We start from the raw sequence: 18,374 nt of genomic DNA on the forward strand, positions 1-18,374 counted from the left end.
AATTATTGTGACTGAACTAAACAGCATCTGCGCCTTATCGCACAGGTAGACTAAAAGTGACTGGCGCTGTGGCGGGGTGGTAAGACGTCGGCCTCTTAATCGGAAGGTCGAGGGTTCGAATCCCGGTCGCGGCCGCCTGGTGGGTTAAGTGTGGAGATTTTTCCGATCTCCCAGGTCAACTTATGTGCAGACCTGCTAGTGGCTTATCCCCCTTCGTGTGTACACGCAAGCACAAGACCAAGTGCGCACGAAAAAGATCCTGTAATCCATGTCAGAGTTCGGTGGGTTATAGAAACACGAAAATATCCAGCATGCTTCCTCCGAAAGCGGCGTATGGCTGCCTTAATGGCGGGGTAAAAACGGCCATACACGTAAAATTCCACTCGTGCAAAAAACACGAGTGTACGTGGGAGTTTCAGCCCACGAACGCAGAAGAAGAAGAAGACTAAAAGTGAGATAAGGATTTGTCATAACACACACACATTTTCGTCAACAAAACACCACGCACACAAAAACAAAAACCACTCAGAGAATGTGGAATAAATACGTTACACACCCCGTCTTAGTAGAGTTTGAATAACTAGAAGCATGGGGCAACCATCTAGGGTTATTTCAAAAAACAAAAAAACACTTGTCATAATTTTCACGAGTTTTCATTCACAGCCAGCTGAAAAATAAATCTCATGTTCCCCATGCAATAAATCCCCGGTTCCCATAGTTGCAGGAAGCAGGTTATACGTGGATAATCAAAAGCAAACCCAATAGAAACGCTCGGGGATTCTTCGGCTCTTTTCATTGGTGTTTCCCAATAGCTAGACAGACGAAACTGCTTTGCAAAGTTCCAAAAACGAACTGGCAAACTGGCAAAAGTAAACAAAATACAAAACTACCTCATGAAAGGTCATAAATTCATCACAAACAAATGAAACCTAGCGATATGCATGTTTTTTCTTCGTACAACGTCAAGGAGTGCACGTGTATCTGTACGTGTTTCGATACACAGACGTTCGGAGAAACGCGAACGTCAAACCAATTTACTCCTGACACACAAATTTTGACCCGTGCGCAAGACGTTGTATCGATAAACGAAGCGCAAATAAGAAATAATAATAAAAGAAAAGAACATAGCAAAAAGAAATGCAATCATCTAACAAAGCCGAGCAAACAGAATGACAGGTCTATTGAAAAACAAAGAGACAATGACTCGGAAACAAGATCGCGATTCTTTCCTTCGCTGCACGACGCAAATCTTCTGTGACCTTTGACCCAACGTGCCTTGCTGCATGATGCAAATCTTCTGTGACCTTTGACCCAACGTAGCTTCCACATTCGATCACTTAGCTTAAAGGCATACTAACGCACTCCCGTGTTTACAAAGTGTAGTTTGCCCACAATCGATGTCAAACGCACCATAAGACCATATAATGACGATATGTCACCATGCGCGGACCATAATACATGCATTACAGCTTGTTCTAGCCTCTGAAAAAGTGAGGATGTCAACAAAGCCGCGGTGTTAGCTCCCTTGCATCAACGTTACATGTGTTGCCAAATCTATAAATAGGACGATCCAGATCAAAATGAAAATTAACATATCTCAACATTGAAGGGGTCCTAGACCACAATATTTTGCAGGGAACTTAATTTAGCATGTCTCCAGCTGTTGGTAAAGCAATTAGCGTGTATAGTCATCGAGTACATATGGCTTTAATATTTACAACTGAAAAACGAGGGGGAGGAATATTGAGAGGAACCTTCAGAACTGTGCATCCTCAAACCTGACTGACTTATCTCAACATGTTATGAACTCAAAACACAGAGAAAGTTGCTTTCACACGCCAGCTTTGATTGTAACAACGTGCTGGGGCCCCAAAACATGTATTATCGAAATGGAACTCGTGTTTCAAAGCATAGCTCCCTGTGTAGATTTTGCACTTATTTTCTCACTACCAAAATGATGACAAAAACGATGTTTGCTGGTTTGTTGTCTGACCAGTTTTTGTGTCGGTCCTCGGGGAGCATATCGATTTTTGTTTCATATTTATTGACCGCGGCCTTCGGCCTTGGTCAATAAATATGAAACAAAAGACGATATACCCCCCCCCCCCCCTCGGACTGACAAAAAAGCTGGTCTGTCAACAACCCATCAAACATCTTATATTGTTCATATTCTAGGGTAATCTTGAATGGTAGAAAATTACAAAAATGAACCTTTTTTCAATACGTAGAAAGAAGATAGAATTTCTTTATATTTTGTTCTAAAGAAATAAATGCTGCGTCGCTCAAAAGAAATAACGGTTTTAGGCGTGACGAAAAAAAACCAGGGCGGGAGCACGATGATAAATACAAGACTTATTTTACAACCATTTGAAAGATACATACACCCCAGGTGGCGACTCGCATAACGAAATCGTTTTTTTCGTGTTTTGAACTTGCCGGTGTCACAGCTCAGAGATGAGTACGTCCCGCACTTCGCTTTGTTTACATCACGTGACCACCCAAACATCCGCAAAACTTAACTTGATGATATTTTCACAAGAAAATCATGTTTATTTGTTTGCTTTGTCTTATTATTACACATTTCTATTTACATTTACCACTAATACACCAAATTGTATACTTTATTTTGCAAGTGAACCGTTATCATACAAAATAACGTTATCACAAAGACGAACAAAGGGAAGACACTCTATCAGTCCATTATGCAAAGTTTCTCAGAGCGCGTCTGCTTCTCAACTGTTTCGCGCGAATCGTGTAATATCTATTTGTGCAGAAACCTTCCACCTGCAACATAGTGGTATGTATTTGGAATGTGATGTCCTGTTCTTCGTCAGGTCACGCCTATCTCGAAAACTAAGCGTCGCACAGAACCAGCGCCCTTCCATTTAAAGTGAAATTTGAGCATAATCTAAGAAGGTACATAAACAAATTGGTGAAGCATGTCATGTATACAAATGTAGGACAATCGTGACACAAATTATTTGTTTATGTGCGTGCGTACACGTTTGTGTAAGTGCGTGCGTGCGTGCATGTGGGTGTACTTGCGTGCGTGCGTGCTGGTGTTTTTATGTTCGTGTGTGCGTACGCGTGTGCGTGCGTGCGTGCGTGTGTGTGTGTACTTTCGTACATGTATTTGGGTATTAGACTCAAAATGCACCAAGGCCTTATACACAGTGGTAACACAGTATTTTTACGTTTAAATGTTTTTACATCGACGGGGAATCGAGACGAGGTTCGTGGTGTATGTGTGTCTGTGTGTGTGTCTGTGTGTGTGTAGAGCGGTACAGAGAAAACTACTGGACCGATCTTCATAAAATTTCACATGAGAGTTTCTGGGTATGATATCCCCAGAACTATTTTTCATTGTTTTGATAAATGTCTTTGATGACGTCATATCCGAATCCCAAACTATGGGATTGCATTTCAGCTTCGAAGCTTGAAATTTAATTATGAGTTTGGTGATTAAAAGTCTAAAAAAATAATGAAAATTAAAATGTGAGTAATCGAACCAAAAATGATATATTATTCTGTATTATCTACTAACTCAAAAAATATATCGATATGCTATGTTTACCCTGAACATTTACTTCAAATTAATGAAAACGTGTTAATTAGGCAAAATTGTGATTACAAATAAAATTTGAGTAATCAATCCAAAAAAAGATTTCATCTTATTCTGTATCATTTCCTGAATCCAAAAATATAATGGTTTAACATGTTTACTCTAAAAATATGCTCACAATTAAATTCGCGGAGCCGAGCGTGACCCGTTTTCGTCTTCTGCTAGCCAAGACTTACTACTGTTAGTCTTGGTGATGGCTGGTTTTAATGTTGATCTTTAAAGTTTCAACCTGACATATTGACTAAATGTTTTGATATCGCTTCACGCGACTTGTTGATGGCCGCAGGAGCGGACATCTATTGCAATGCGTTCGGAGAGGTGACATGAGTCGTTTGTTACCGTTCTCACGAGATCAGTTGTTGAAACCAACTTTGTTATCTGTGCTGTTCCGGAAATGAGCTGCGTTTTTTTAGAATTCAAACAGTAGGGGAAGGGCTCCTAATATGGACCGGCTCCTAATATGGACCACCTTCTGTTCTGACAAACTAACGGCGCTAGAGCGCTCAAAAAAAATTTATTCGCTGTATTCACCCTCTCTGGATAACTTGCACAGTTGCAGAAACAGAAACCTTAAAACCGTTAGGCTTTTTCTCTTTTTACATTTAGTCAAGTTTTGACTAAATGTTTTAACATAGAGGGGGGAATCGAGACGAGGGTCGTGGTGTATGTGTGTGTGTGTGTGTGTGTGTGTGTGTGTCTGCGTGTGTGTGTAGAGCGATTCAGACTAAACTACTGGGCCGATCTTTATGAAATTTGACATGAGAGTTCCTGGGTATGATATCCCCGGACTTTTTTTCTGTTTTTCGATAGATACCTTTGATGACGTCATATCCGGCTTTTTGTAAAAGTTGAGGCGGCACTGTCACACCCTCATTTTTCAATTAAATTGATTGAAATTTTGGCAAAGCAATCTTCGACAAAGGCCGGGATTTGGTATTGCATTTCAGCTTGGTGGCTTAAAAACTAATGAGTGAGTTTGGTCATTAAAAATCGGAAACTTCTAATTAAAATTATTTTTTTATTAAACGATCCAAAAACAATTTCATCTTATTCTTCGTCATTTTCTGATTCCAAAAACATATACATATGTTATATTTGGATTAAAAACAAGCTCTGAAAATTAAAAATATAAAAATTATGATCAAAATTAAATTTTCGAAATCGTTTTAAAAACTATTTCATCTTATTCCTTGTCGGTTCCTGATTCCAAAAACATATAGATATGATATGTTTGGATTAAAAACACGCTCAGAAAGTTAAAACGAAGAGAGGTACAGTAAAGCACAGCGCAATCGCTACCGCGCCAAACAGGCTCGTCACTTTCACTGCCTTTTGCACTAGCGGCGGACTACGTTCAGTTTCATTCTGTGAGTTCCACAGCTTGACTAAATGTAGTAATTTCGCCTTACGCGACTTGTTTTCACTTTTGGCAGCGTTCACTCTAAATTTGCAGCCTAAAACGGACTCGTTTCTGTCCACAGCCAAAGGTTTTATCACACAAAAATTGCTCATATATGACAGCTAAAACCGTATTTGTTACATTTTAGCAGTGTTGACCCCGGGTTTCTACTGCAAACAAAAAATAATAGCAAAATCTCAAAGTATGTGCGAGTCCCCTAATGTGGACCACCTTCAACAAATCGAAGAAAATAAAAGCTAAAGGCTATTTTCATTAACTCATTAAGAAGCTTGCTGGAAATAACCTATAACTACCCCTCGAGATTGAAAAAAAATGCAACAAAAAGTCTTCTTTTCGTGGAAGTTGATAATTTCACTTATTTTCACTCTGTTTTTGATAAGCTTCTTTAGTTTTCTGGTGTGCTTCAAATAATGCTCTCATCAACCCGAAACAGATAAATCTAGAGCATATTTTAATTAGGATGACTTGTACACTAAGTTGTATCATGTTATTTTGAAATATAGGGCGCTTTTTACAGTGATTCGTGCAGGCCGCTTCACTGGTCCATATTAGGCGCCCAGGCTCCTAATATGGACCCTTTGTGATTTTTTCTGTATTTAATTTTTGCTGAATGTCTATCAAAGCTATTTAACTCTAATTAGGCCTAACGGTTAACCTAAGAGAGAAGGACTACCAAACACAAAATGAAACTTCTTCGCAAGAAAACAAGCTAGTTATCAGCATGAAACAAAAGGTGGTCCATATTAGGAGCCCTTCCCCTATCATGTCACTGTTGTCCCATTTGCGCTGTTTCGGAAATGAGCTGCACCTCGTCTGTCTGTTTATAGCAACACACACTGTCTGTCACGTACACTCCATGCAACTCTCTTCGTCTCTTCCTCGCTCTGCCTTAGTGTCTGTGTGAGTATCTGTCTCTCTCTCAATCTTTTTTCTCTCTCTCCAGATCTCATGCGCTCTCTCTCTCTCTGTCTCTCTCTCTGTCCAGCTGCCCTGTGTTGGCTGAAGCGCAAAGTCATCACCCGGTTTGCTACAGTATCTGTGTTTCATGTGGATGTTGGTCCTCTGCATCACTGTGCTGTAGTGTAGTTGCTGTGTTTCTGTGGTGTTTGTGTGATCCTGGAGATATTGCTCTGTGTTTCCTGTTCGCCGCGGAACGCAGACGCTTTTTTGCCTGTTTTTCGTTTTCACGTGGATCTCCTGTTCCTTGTGTTCGTGGTGTTTCCCTCAAAACCTAAACACTGCTTACCTGTGCTGTTCTTCAGTGCGCCTGGATTCCGTCTGATTCCCTTGGGATATTTGTGCCTGTTTTCGTGGTGTTGTATTCGGGATCTCACGGAGTGGAACAACGCATTGAAGTTAAAGTCAGTAAGCCAAGCTAGAACCTTTCTATCCTCTGTCTCTCTGACCTCATAGTCTTCCGTTTTGTGTGTGTTTGAGTGTTTGTTTTTCGTCCCCGAAGCCGTGCCCGTGTGGTCAGGCCTCACTCCTGTTGTTGTTGTTTGTTGTAGTTATTGCTTGATTTACTCATTTAGTCCCGTATTCTTTATTAGACATCCCTTTATTTCGTTTATTTTGTCATTGTTTTGTTATTTTGTTTTCTCATTTTCTCGTCTAACATGTATGTTTTTCTCCGCTTTGTAACTTGTGTTTAGGTCAGAAGAAGGGGGTGTAACGAACCCAACTCTTGTCTATTGTTCTCTTTAGTTCTGCTCTGCTAGGCGCATGGCTGACGCGGGTCCTCTTGCATCATCTTCTCCTCCCGGAGGGATGGTGGTTACTCAACCTGATGCTCCCGAACCAGACGCTTTTGGCGAGGGAACAAAAGGTAGTGGGTTTGACAATCTCCCACAGAGTAGCAATCCGTTTCCGGCGCCTCCAGCACGGAGCGCAGACCCCGCGGGGCGCGGCGCGAGCATGCGTAACAAAGCGAACCCCACATCAGACGCCTCTGATAAGGGGAAGAAAACAAAAACCACTGGTGCAGCGCTTCTCCTTGAAAGCAACACCCTGAACCGCGGGAGGTTGTCCTCCCTACCAAACTTTGACAAAGGATACCCGCAAGGGTATTTTGAATCCCCAATTAGCCACTCACGCTCACCCTGCGAGCGTCCACGTACTGAGAGCGTCTGCTCAGATCAGCCTCATTGTCAGTCTGACTCTACCTCAGAGACAACGGACAATGAGGTGTTTCACACAGCCCGCAAACGCAAAAACCGCTCGCATAAACAAAAGACAGCCGAACCGGAACTGTCGGTCAAGACTTCTGCTCAGACAACCGAAGGCGGTAACGCCCAAACCAAAACAAACAGACAAAAGAAAACCCATCAGACTGGAAAGATAATCAAACCAGATCAAACAAAACCAGTGTTCCTCCAATTTCCATGCATCCTTGAGGACCTCAAAACAGGCCCTGCAACCTTCAGTGGCCTCGGTTTGGGAAGAAATAAGCAGATCAAACATGTCGTAGGGGAAGTCCTGCTCATTCGCCCATTACCCCAAAACAAATGGCTGATAGGCTGCCACGGCTCAAAACAACAACAACAGCTCGCAAACATGAAAACTCTAAACGGCATTCCAATTAAATGTTCCATCCCCGTCCCAACTACAGAAGGAGTGATCAAAGGTGTTGATCGGTCACACACCAACGATGACATGGTACACATGGACTTCGTCACCGTCACAGCTGATGGGGGTCAGACTGGGTTGGTAAAGTTGCCCGGCGCCTTACCAACAAGGATGGCTCCTCTTCATCGGCAGTAAGGCTGACCTTCCTGACGGCCGTGTTGCCTGACACAGTCCGCCTCGAGAACCAGGAGTTTCGCGTCACTCCTTTTGTGGCTCCTGTGAGGCGCTGTGTCAAGTGCAACCGGTTCGGGCATTCGAAAGACCAGTGCCGATCCAAAGCCCACGTCTGTCCCAGATGTGGGTCAAAGGACGGCCACTCTGTCAGCTCTTGTACGAACCCCAAACACTGCATTAACTGTCTCGGGGATCACTCGGCGGCATACCTAGGGTGCCCCGAGTACAAACTCAGACAACGGACAAACAAAATCAGGGCCTGCTCATACATTCCTTTCTCAGAAGCTTTGAGAAGAGCCAAAAACGAACTTCTCACAGAAAATGAAACTAAACTGATGGCCAAGCATGCCGAAACTGACCTTCCTATGATACATGATGACTTTTACAGAAAAGAAGAGTCCCTCAAACCCACATTTGCATCCATTGCAAACCCCAAATCACTAGGGGAAGCAGTGAACAAACAGGATACTCATCCAAGACCAGCTCCTAGACGTCGCCTTTCATACAAATCCACTGTTACCACCAACAAAACACAGGCTCTACCTGACGAACAGTCGCAGGCTCTCCACAAAAAAATCACTAAAGACAAAGCAGAACTCCTAAAACAAAAGGCGCGCCTTACAGCCGCAAAACACAAACTAGCTCAAATGCAAGAAGATGAAATTGCACAGAAGGTGCTGACAAAAATTGAAGCCAGCATTGGCCAGCAAGTCTCCCTGGCCATTGAACAGGACAAAATGAAAAGAAACCAAGCAGAGCTGGAACTGGCCACTCTTGCGATGGAAAAATTCCGCACTAGACAGGCAAGTCCTGAAAGAGAAGACCAGGGGCTGCATTGTTTTCTGGGGCAAATAATGACTGCAATTGTCGATGCCCAGTTCAAACAAAACCCTGGTTACCTCCTGGAATGCATGTCCAAGGTATACAAAAACCTAACCGGCAAGAATGTGACTCTTAAACAACCAAGCCCCGCTCTCCTCACACTCACCACACTAGGTGTCAGAGATCTTACAGAGACTGAAATAGTTGGCCTTGGCAAGGCAATGCAAAATTTATAATGGATATGTTCAAAGTGAAAACACAGACATACATGTCTCTTGTGATTCTTCTGTTTCTTGTTTTCCCCATGGCTAACTCAACGAGTAGAGCAGCACAAAATCCACATTCTCCAAAACTAAAAAGGAACTTAAGTATTTTACAATGGAACTGCAGAAGTATAAATACCACCCTTAATTACCTCACACAGTTCTTAAGTGTTAGACAACCAGATATTCTAGCCCTACAGTCCTTAACTGTCCCAAAATATAAACTCCCTCAAATAGATGGGTATTATTACCCACATGACGTAAGCTCGAACGACAAAAGCTCGAACGACAAAATCTCGAACGACAAATGCTCGAATGGACAAATGCTCGACGCGACAAAAGCTCGACGCGACAAAAGCTCGAACGACAAATGCTCGAATGGTCAAATGCTCGACGCGACAAAAGCTCGACGCGACATATGCTCGAACGACAAATGCTCGAATGGACAAATGCTCGACGCGACAAAAGCTCGATGCGATAAAAGCTCGAATGGACATAAGCTCGACGCGACAAAAGATCGAACGTGTCTGTGCGTGTCCTTCTCGGTGTTATTATGCCTGTCTGTTTATTTTGTGTTATTTTAAAATCTGTCTGTGAGAGAGAGAGAGAGAGAGAGAGAGAGAGAGAGAGAGAGAGAGAGAGAGAGAGAGAGAGAGAGAGTTAGAGAGAGAGAGAGAGAGAGAGAGAGAGAGAGAGAGAGAGAGAGAGAGAGAGAGAGAGAGAGAGAGAGAGAGAGAGAGAGTAGAAGAAAAAAAGAACGAAGAGAAAAAAGAAGGGGGAAGATCGTGTCGGGGTTTAGATTTGTCAATGTTATTATTTTGATTTGGCCCGGGATTGACTGTTTATCAGGAAAGGTTCAGGTAAGCGGCACGGGCAGATGGATGACTGTTTGTTTGCTTGCTGTGAGTATCAATTCAGAAATAAAGTTAAACTTGTTTAAACCAACAACGTGATATCAAACAAATTTAGTCAATTTGTCGCTCGAAATCCAGCAGCGTGCTTACAACAACAACAACAACAACAACAACAACAACAACAACAACAACAACAACAACAACAACAACAACAACAACAACAACAACAACAACAACGTGATATCAAACAAATTTAGTCAATTTGTCGCTCGAAACTAAAACAACATCACCGTGACAGTTTCAGATATGACGTTATCAAAGTAGTTTTGACAGCATCATTCTACAGTCCGGTCGAGCTTCTGTCGTTCGAGCATATGTCGCGTCGAGCTTTTGTCGCGTCGAGCATTTGTCCATTCGAGCATTTGTCGTTCGAGCATATGTCGCGTCGAGCTTTTGTCGCGTCGAGCATTTGTCCATTCGAGCATTTGTCGTTCGAGCATATGTCGCGTCGAGCTTTTGTCGCGTCGAGTATTTGTCCATTCGAGCATTTGTCGTTCGAGATTTTGTCGTTCGAGCTTTTGTCGTTCGAGCTTATGTCGGACACCGACCAGTTATAGACCCAGATGTGAAAAGAAATAAAACAGATGTAGCCATCTATATTAAACTAGATATTCACTATCAACAGACCATGTCTCCCGCACCCACCGTTGGTGTTCATGGCTCAACATGCTCAATTGAGATCACGATGGAGGGGAGCGGCAAGGCAAACATTGTGAATGTATATTACCCCACGGGTTGTCGAGAAGAATACACAAAATGGATCAGGGACCTCCAAAGTGAGACACACAGCTGGGTAGTACTTGGTGATTTCAATGACCATCACGCACTTTGGGATGACAAACTCAAAAACAACGACACACACAGTCATTTGGCAGACCATATAATAGACTCAGACATGGTTGTGTTAAATGACGGTACCCCAACTAGACTTCCTGATAATAACAAACAATCAGCCACAGCTATAGATTTAACTCTTGTCAGTACAAAACTAGCAAGTAGAGCTGATTGGACGATCATTCCCAACACACTTCACTCGGACCACAGGCCAATCCTACTCACACTACATAACATAAACCCCGGTCTCGCAGAGGACACAAGCCTTCCCAAATTCAATTATAAAAGAGCCAACTGGTCGGCCTTCAGGCAAGAATGTTCTACTTGCGACATAACCAAGATAGAATCAGAAAGCATAGACACATTTTATGAAAACATTAGAGAATTCATCATATCAAAAGCTAATGTAACAATCCCAACAAACACCACCAACAGAAATAAAAGAAAGACAGCACCAAACCCCTGGTGGAATGATGACTGTGAACAGGCCAAAAACGCAAGAAACAGAGCCACATCAGACCTCTTGAAGAATGAAACAGATGCAAATCAAGAGGTAATGAGAGAAGCAAAAAGTCACATGTCCCACACAATCGCTAAAGCCAAGAGAGATTACTGGGAACAGTTTGTAAAGGATGAAGTAAATAACCCAGAGGATACTGGAAAAATTTGGAAAAAGATAACTAAAATCAAACACAGGTATAAACTCCCGGAAAACCTTTGATAGTTGACAATAAACTCACCACAAACAACCTTGAAAAGGCTGAGCTTTTGGCAGCAACTTTTGCCAGGGCCAGTCAGACCGAACACCTTGAAGCGGGAATACAGAGAAGAACACCAAAAGACTTACACTCACCCAGCTGAAGATAACACCCTACCAATAAACCATCCTCTAACCAAAAAGGAGCTAAAGAAAGCAATAAAAAGCATAAAGACAGGAAACAAGTCCACTGGCAAAGATCCAATTTCATATAAAATTATACAACATTTCCCTGACTGCCTCCTTGACATACTGCTTAAGTTTTTCCAATCCTGTTATGAAAGCAACACAATTCCCAAGGCGTGGAAAGAAGCGCTGGTGATAGCAATTCCAAAAGACGGAAAACCAAAGCAGTTAGCATCTAGTTACAGGCCCATATCTCTCACGCCCCATATTGGCAAAATCTATGAGCGAATCATCAAGAATAGGCTGGAACACTACTTAGAGAAACATGGCATCATCCCCACGTGCCAGGCCGGCTTCAGAAAGTCCAGGTCCTGTACAGATAACATTGTTAAACTAGCTGCACACATTAAAAAAACTCGAGCAAGAAACAAAACCATGTTTGCCACCTTCTTTGACATTAAACGCGACTACGATTCAGTCTGGCACACCAAACTATTGGAAAAACTGAAAAACATTGGAATATCAGGAAGACTGTATAATTTCGTGAAGGAATTTCTGAACGAAAGGACGTTAGAAGTCAGAGTAGGCAGAGATGTATCCACAGCACACAAAGTTAACATGGGAGTCCCTCAGGGCAGTGTCATTGCCCCGACATTGTTCAGCATCATGCTGTATGACATCCACAGAGCCGAGACGAATGGAACAGTGATTTCACTGTATGCAGACGACCTGGCTCTGTGGTCAAATCACAAACCAAGAGAAACTCAACACAAAACTAACTTAAAGAGATATCAAAACGCAGTAGACAAAATAATCCATTATTTGCACACAAACGGCTTTGAAATCGCCGCCGAAAAAACAACATTCATGGTTGTCACCAGAAAAAAGCTAAACGAAAAATCCACAATTATCGTCAACAATACACCCATGGAGTCTAAAAAACAAGTCAAATTCCTTGGCGTTACCTTCACCCCGAACCTAACATGGGGGCCACACATCAAAAACCTTGTCGGAAAATCCAAGAAAGCACTAAGTCTCCTCAAAGTATTAAAACGAGAGACCTGGGCCTCAAATAAAGACAGCCTGCTTCACGTTACGAAAGCCATTATAAGATCCCGTTTAACATATGGTCAAGAAGCATTTTTGCTGCATCAAAATCGAATCTAAAACTATTGGAAAGAGCCGAAATGGCTGCCCTCAAAATCATCTTTGATCTCCCAAAACACTCCATAAACAAATTAGTGTATCAAGAGGCTGGCTGGCTGCCCCTCAATGAAGAAAGAAGACTAAAGTCGGCGCAGTATGTATCAAGAGCCAGTACAGTTGATAATGCTGTGAACGAAGAGCTCACTGCTGAGTTCGACACGATAACCTCGGCCCCTTACCAAAACCTAAAAAGAAATACACCCACAATATACGAAGCAACAATCCCACTAGCAGACTATGTTCAACCGATATTTCAAGAAAGTGGGGTAAACCCAGGTAGGATGGCCCAAATTTCCATTAACCCCTTCCCCTTTTGGTTCATGGAGTCCCCCATTATCATCCCTGATCATGATCTGGGTATAACAAAGAAAGATAACCCTGTGCTTGTCTCATCAATAGTAAGAGAAATAATCTCAAACAGTTACAAAGATCACCTACAGATATTTACTGACGGCTCAAAACAAAATGATGGCCAAGCCGGCTGTGCTTTTGTCATCCCTGACCTCAAAATAACTAAAAAATTCAAACTCAACCAGGATGTGTCCATTTTCACTGCAGAAATGTACGCCATCTTAAGAGCATGCCACTATATCAATGACCTCCCTCAACCCCCAACAAGAGTCGTGATTCTCTCCGACTCAAAATCAGCTCTGACTGCTCTCCAAAATGGTTCCAGAAACCGGGAAGAGCTTCAGACGGAAATATTGTTCCTCTGTCACCAGATCATTGCCTCTGGAACAGAACTGACCCTTATGTACATCCCCTCACACACAGGGATCAGAGGCAATGATATGGCTGACAGAGCAGCAAAAGAGTCTGTCACAGACCAAGCAGAATTTCATGACCTCAAATTAACAAAGACGGAAGCAAAACACAAAATGGCCAAAGTTGCCTGGCGTCACTGGGAAACAGAATTAAAAAAGAAGGCGATGCCCATGGTTGGCTTATTCTGCCCCGACAAACAAAACAAAACAGGCCTACACTCCCCACCCCCCTCCTTAAAATACTTCGCAGAATTCGCACGGATGGATGCGCTCACAAGTTCTTTCCCCGTCTCTGTGAATGTGGAAAGCTAATATCTTTTTTACACCTCTTTGACCGCTGCCAATTACTCCAACAAGATTTCCGCAACCTACACACCCTTGTCAACGAACACAAACTGAAACCCCATGAGTTTTTAGATAAACATTGCACGCTTCAATGGAAGCCAGCATACACCCTGTGTCTCTCAATACATAAGGCTGAAATAGGACATCTGTTTTGAAAACTTCATCCCCTCTCCCCCTTCCCCCCCCTCGACCCTCTCTCCCACCGACCCCCCCCCCCCCCCCTCCTCGCCCAACAACCAAAGCGCCTACAACACCTATCATATAGCTCTATTCAAACAAGGTTAAATCACATACACCGCCCTCCTCCTACCTAAACTTAAGTTCCCCATTCTGATATATCATTTTAGCAAGTTATATTTAATATTCTTATTTGGCTAATCATTTTATTTTAATTTTTTTATTTTGTTTATTTTTTATTTATTTTATTTTATTTATTTTTTATTTTTATATTATGTTTCTAGTTACGTATTTATTTACTTATTCAGCCAGTTATTCATTACATTATTTTGGCATTATCCAAAAGTCTGACAAATATTTTACATAAATAAAAAGCAAATAAGCCTACAAAACCGCTCCACTCCAACTATATTTCGCGTACACTATGGCAACAACCCCAACAAAATCTTTACTTCCATCCCCATTTTGAAATATCGCAACAACAGACTTCCAGATCTATAACACGATCATATGTGTTCTCTGTTTGCATGTCTGTCCAGTGTCCTGTCCCCCCATAAAGCATATCAACTCTACCTGTCCTAAGATAGGCCAATTGGTTCAAAGAGGACGTTAAAACTAATTATCATCATCTCTCTCTCTCGAGTCACTTTCTCTCACCCGTGTTCATTTATATGTTTCTCCGTCTCGAGTCACTCTCTGTCTATCTGTCTGTCTGTCTCTTTCTCTGTCTCTCTCTCTCTGTATGTATGTCTTTGTCTGTGCCTCTGTCTTTCCATGTGTGTCTCTGTCTATGTGTGTGTGTGTCTCTCTCTCTCTCTCCTCACACTCTCTCTCTCTCTCTCTCTCTCTCTCTCTCTCTCTCTCTCATCCGACTCCTGGCACGCAGGTCAAAGCAGAGGCGTCAGTCTTGTGTTAACTTGAGTGCACGTGTACCCAGCAGGAGGGGGGTGATTCGGGTCAGAAGTGGGGTAACTCGACCACTTGGCTTATGGTGGAGACAGCTGGAAGATCTCTGAATATAATTGAAGAGGAGTAGTACCTGGAAAGAACGTCTATGTTCGTGGCATCCTCCGGATTCCGAGCCTGACACAACCGTCGTACGAAGAAGAATTAGAAGAAGAAGAGGAGTAGTCTTCCTTTTAGAAAATGTGTACTCTGCCTTGCAGATTAGAAGTTTGTGCTGTCCGGGCTGGGTAAAGGGAGTGGCCGGGGAGGGGAAGGTGGGTGTGGGGGGGGGGGGGGGGAGTGGGTAAGAGAGGGGTAAGAGAGACGAAAGAGGAAACTGGACAGGGAAAAGTCACTGCCTGAAGCATTCAATAAAGCCAGAAAAAAAGAAAGTACGACATGTAGGTTTTAAATTCATATTTTCGCAAAGTGTGTGCTCGTGGCTGCTTTCATGGGGTGCCTGTATCCTCAGGAATTTGAGGATTTCTTTTATCTCTCTTTTTCTGACACCGTTCATTTAACGTCATTTTTACAGGACAGGGTTTTTTTCTTTCAGTTATAAGTTGTAGTAGTTTGGCCTTATTGTTTTAGTACAAGTAGAGCTCGTTCACTAGTAGCAAAGACTCACTCAGTCCGTCAGTGTGTCTGAGTGTGTGTGATGGGGGGAGGGCCTCTCCCGTGACCGGCCACCTGCAATGTACGGACAGGTTTGCACTGGCCCTAGGGTGTCCGTTCATGAGAGGGACTGCTGTAGCAGTAAAACTAGTGTGATACATAAGTAATCAATTTATCCACTTGACGATAGTCACAACAGGGACTCTGCAACACATGTAACCCAAATACAACATGTGCCCGTACACTACCGCTTCTTTTATGAAAACATTGCTTCGGCCATGTTGATTTTAATCAACCAATTTTCTTGTTTGAGTTTGTTTTTAACTTACTTGGCGTTGACCGTTTCACAGAGCTGCAGGTACATTGTCCACAATGCGCGATAGTCATTTTCCAAAGAGCTGTGTTTCAGTTGCTGGAACAATATACTGCATGATCAACAGTTTCATATAAAAACAACAGCAACACCAACTAAACATACAGCAAACTGATGTGGCGTAGACTTTTTTTCCTGCATCATTCCTGTTTGCTAATCAGTCGATCTACTTTCTCTCCTCCGGAAATATTGTGCTTTCTGACAATATTACCGTTTTCCTTGATAACTATAACTCCATGCACTGCACATTTACCCAAACACAACCATCAATCTTAACTTGGCTTTACATTTGGACACAGCTTGTAAGCTCACTGAAGGAAGGCAGAATCTCGCATGATTTCAATTGGCGACCGCGATAGCCTACCATGATCTACAAATATTGCTCGTGGACCATTTCTTCTGACACAACAGAAGTATCGGCTAGTCATACAACAAGAGAGATACTTCCTTGCATATAGCTTTGATTTTACAACCGAAACCTGATCTTCTTAGGTGGACATACAACAGGAACGTACTTTAGTTCACTGTGTTATAATCTTATATGTGTCGAATTTTTAATCCAATGTTGCATTTCTTAACCAAAATCATTTTAACCTTCACCGGATCACGCGTTCGACTACACAGTCCAGATGATGTAGGTCGTGTACGACCCATACTTTCCAAAGAAGGATTTAACGTAAAAAGTATGGGTCGTACACGACCCACGCCATCCGAACAGGAAGAAACGTTTTGCCGCCTCTTTGCAGAGTGAGGGTCGTACACGACCCACGCCATCCGAATAAGGATAAACAACGTAAAATTCCTCACGTCATTCCATATGGGTCGTCCACGACCCACATCATCCGGACTGTGTAGTTCAAATTACGTCATCGTTTATTTGTTTGTTTACAACGATAATCTTTCAAAAGTTTGGCAATGGGAAGGTCGTATGGGGATTAGAGATTAAGTCTCAAATAAACACTCCAAATAGTTCTGGAGATAAAGACGCATTTGTGAGGCTCTGGGTCGTCATCGACCCACGAAGCACGGTGAAGGTTAAATAGGGTTCGCAATTGTAACTGTTCTCTCAATCCGAAAGAAACCAACTACATGTCTAAAGAGTCTTGGGGGACAGAACATGTACTTACAACGTTGATAGATTTTTGTTGCAGTTCCTTGACTTTTTCCTGTGAAATCATACACAATACAGTTTAAACCAACTTATAAGTCTTACAATAAACAATAAGTCCGTTCAACCACATGAACCAGTGTCGTCTTGACTAACTTTTGTTTAAATTATTCAGAAATTAACCGACTTGTCACACACACACACACACACACACACACACACACACACACACACACACACACACACACACACACACACACACACACACACACACACACACACACACACACACACACACACACACACACACACAAACACACGCGCGCATTAAAGCACACGCTCGCACGCACACACACCAACGAACGTTCTACAGAAATCTCTGACAAAAAGGCATAGTGTAATTCACCTCTGGGCTGGAAGAAGTTAATTCATACCTCTCTCATGCCTTTGACTCTCTCCGCCGGTGTTTGTAAGTCGATGCCCAGTAACGCTCCCTGAATGAGACTAGCGATGTCGAGGAAATCTACACCAACAGATGAACAGACACACAAACAGATAGACAGACAGCCAGATAAAGTAAAACACACATACCTCTCTCACACACGCACGCACACACACCCTGTCATTTACAACCCATACTTACTTAATTTCAATGCGGTTACAGCATCATAATAACACAAACAGGCTGACTGATAATTGCAATAATAAAACAAAATACTCGCGGGTGATTGTACTTACATTTTTCCACTGTCTCTGCCAATCTGGACACAATGTCAAACTCGTCATCCTCAAGCTGAAAAAGAAGAACAGCATTAGCCTACCAACTAATCACCAGTCTAAAGTGAACTTTAGTATGCATCTTTTGTCTGCTATATTCAGGGATGCAAACAAAAAAACAAGAAAAAGAGGAAAAGTGGCGGGGGTCTGGGGGCCTTCAGCGGCCCCCAGTGGGGTCCATGGGCAACGCCCTGGCGGGGGTTCAGGGGGCAGCGCCCCCTGAAGCTGAAGCATTATGAACAAATTAATGACCAAAAACATGCATAAACGGCAATATTACCCTAAAAAAACCTTATATTCACAGTGTCTAAAATAATGTACAATACTTACTGTTTTACTAAATTTACTTTAGAAAAATTACTGCTTATAGACTATAGAGTTTAGTACCTCTAATATTTTTTACCAAATGAACAGTCTTTTAATTAAGCGTTGTTGACTATGAATGTAGATGTAAATGCTTGTATAACTGTGTTTTAATTTTAAATGTGTCAAGCGCAAAGAGCATAA

At 42.4% G+C, this 18,374-nt stretch overlaps 1 protein-coding gene across 1 annotated transcript in view; it reads right to left on the reverse strand.

The window, feature by feature from the left end:
* The window catches only part of LOC138959540 (uncharacterized), a 110,752-nt gene that overhangs the window by 15,293 nt on the left and 77,085 nt on the right, over window positions 1–18,374 (reverse strand). Inside the window, exons 19-22 of the mRNA XM_070331057.1 lie at window positions 17,829–17,883; window positions 17,525–17,613; window positions 17,110–17,148; window positions 15,939–16,021 (exon numbers count right to left, since the gene is read on the reverse strand). Of these exons, the coding sequence (XP_070187158.1) occupies window positions 15,939–16,021; window positions 17,110–17,148; window positions 17,525–17,613; window positions 17,829–17,883 (266 nt within the window). The remainder of the gene's footprint in view (window positions 1–15,938; window positions 16,022–17,109; window positions 17,149–17,524; window positions 17,614–17,828; window positions 17,884–18,374) is intronic.

This window comes from Littorina saxatilis, linkage group LG2, assembly GCF_037325665.1.
Source record: "Littorina saxatilis isolate snail1 linkage group LG2, US_GU_Lsax_2.0, whole genome shotgun sequence".
Taxonomy (NCBI): Eukaryota; Metazoa; Mollusca; class Gastropoda; order Littorinimorpha; family Littorinidae; genus Littorina; species Littorina saxatilis.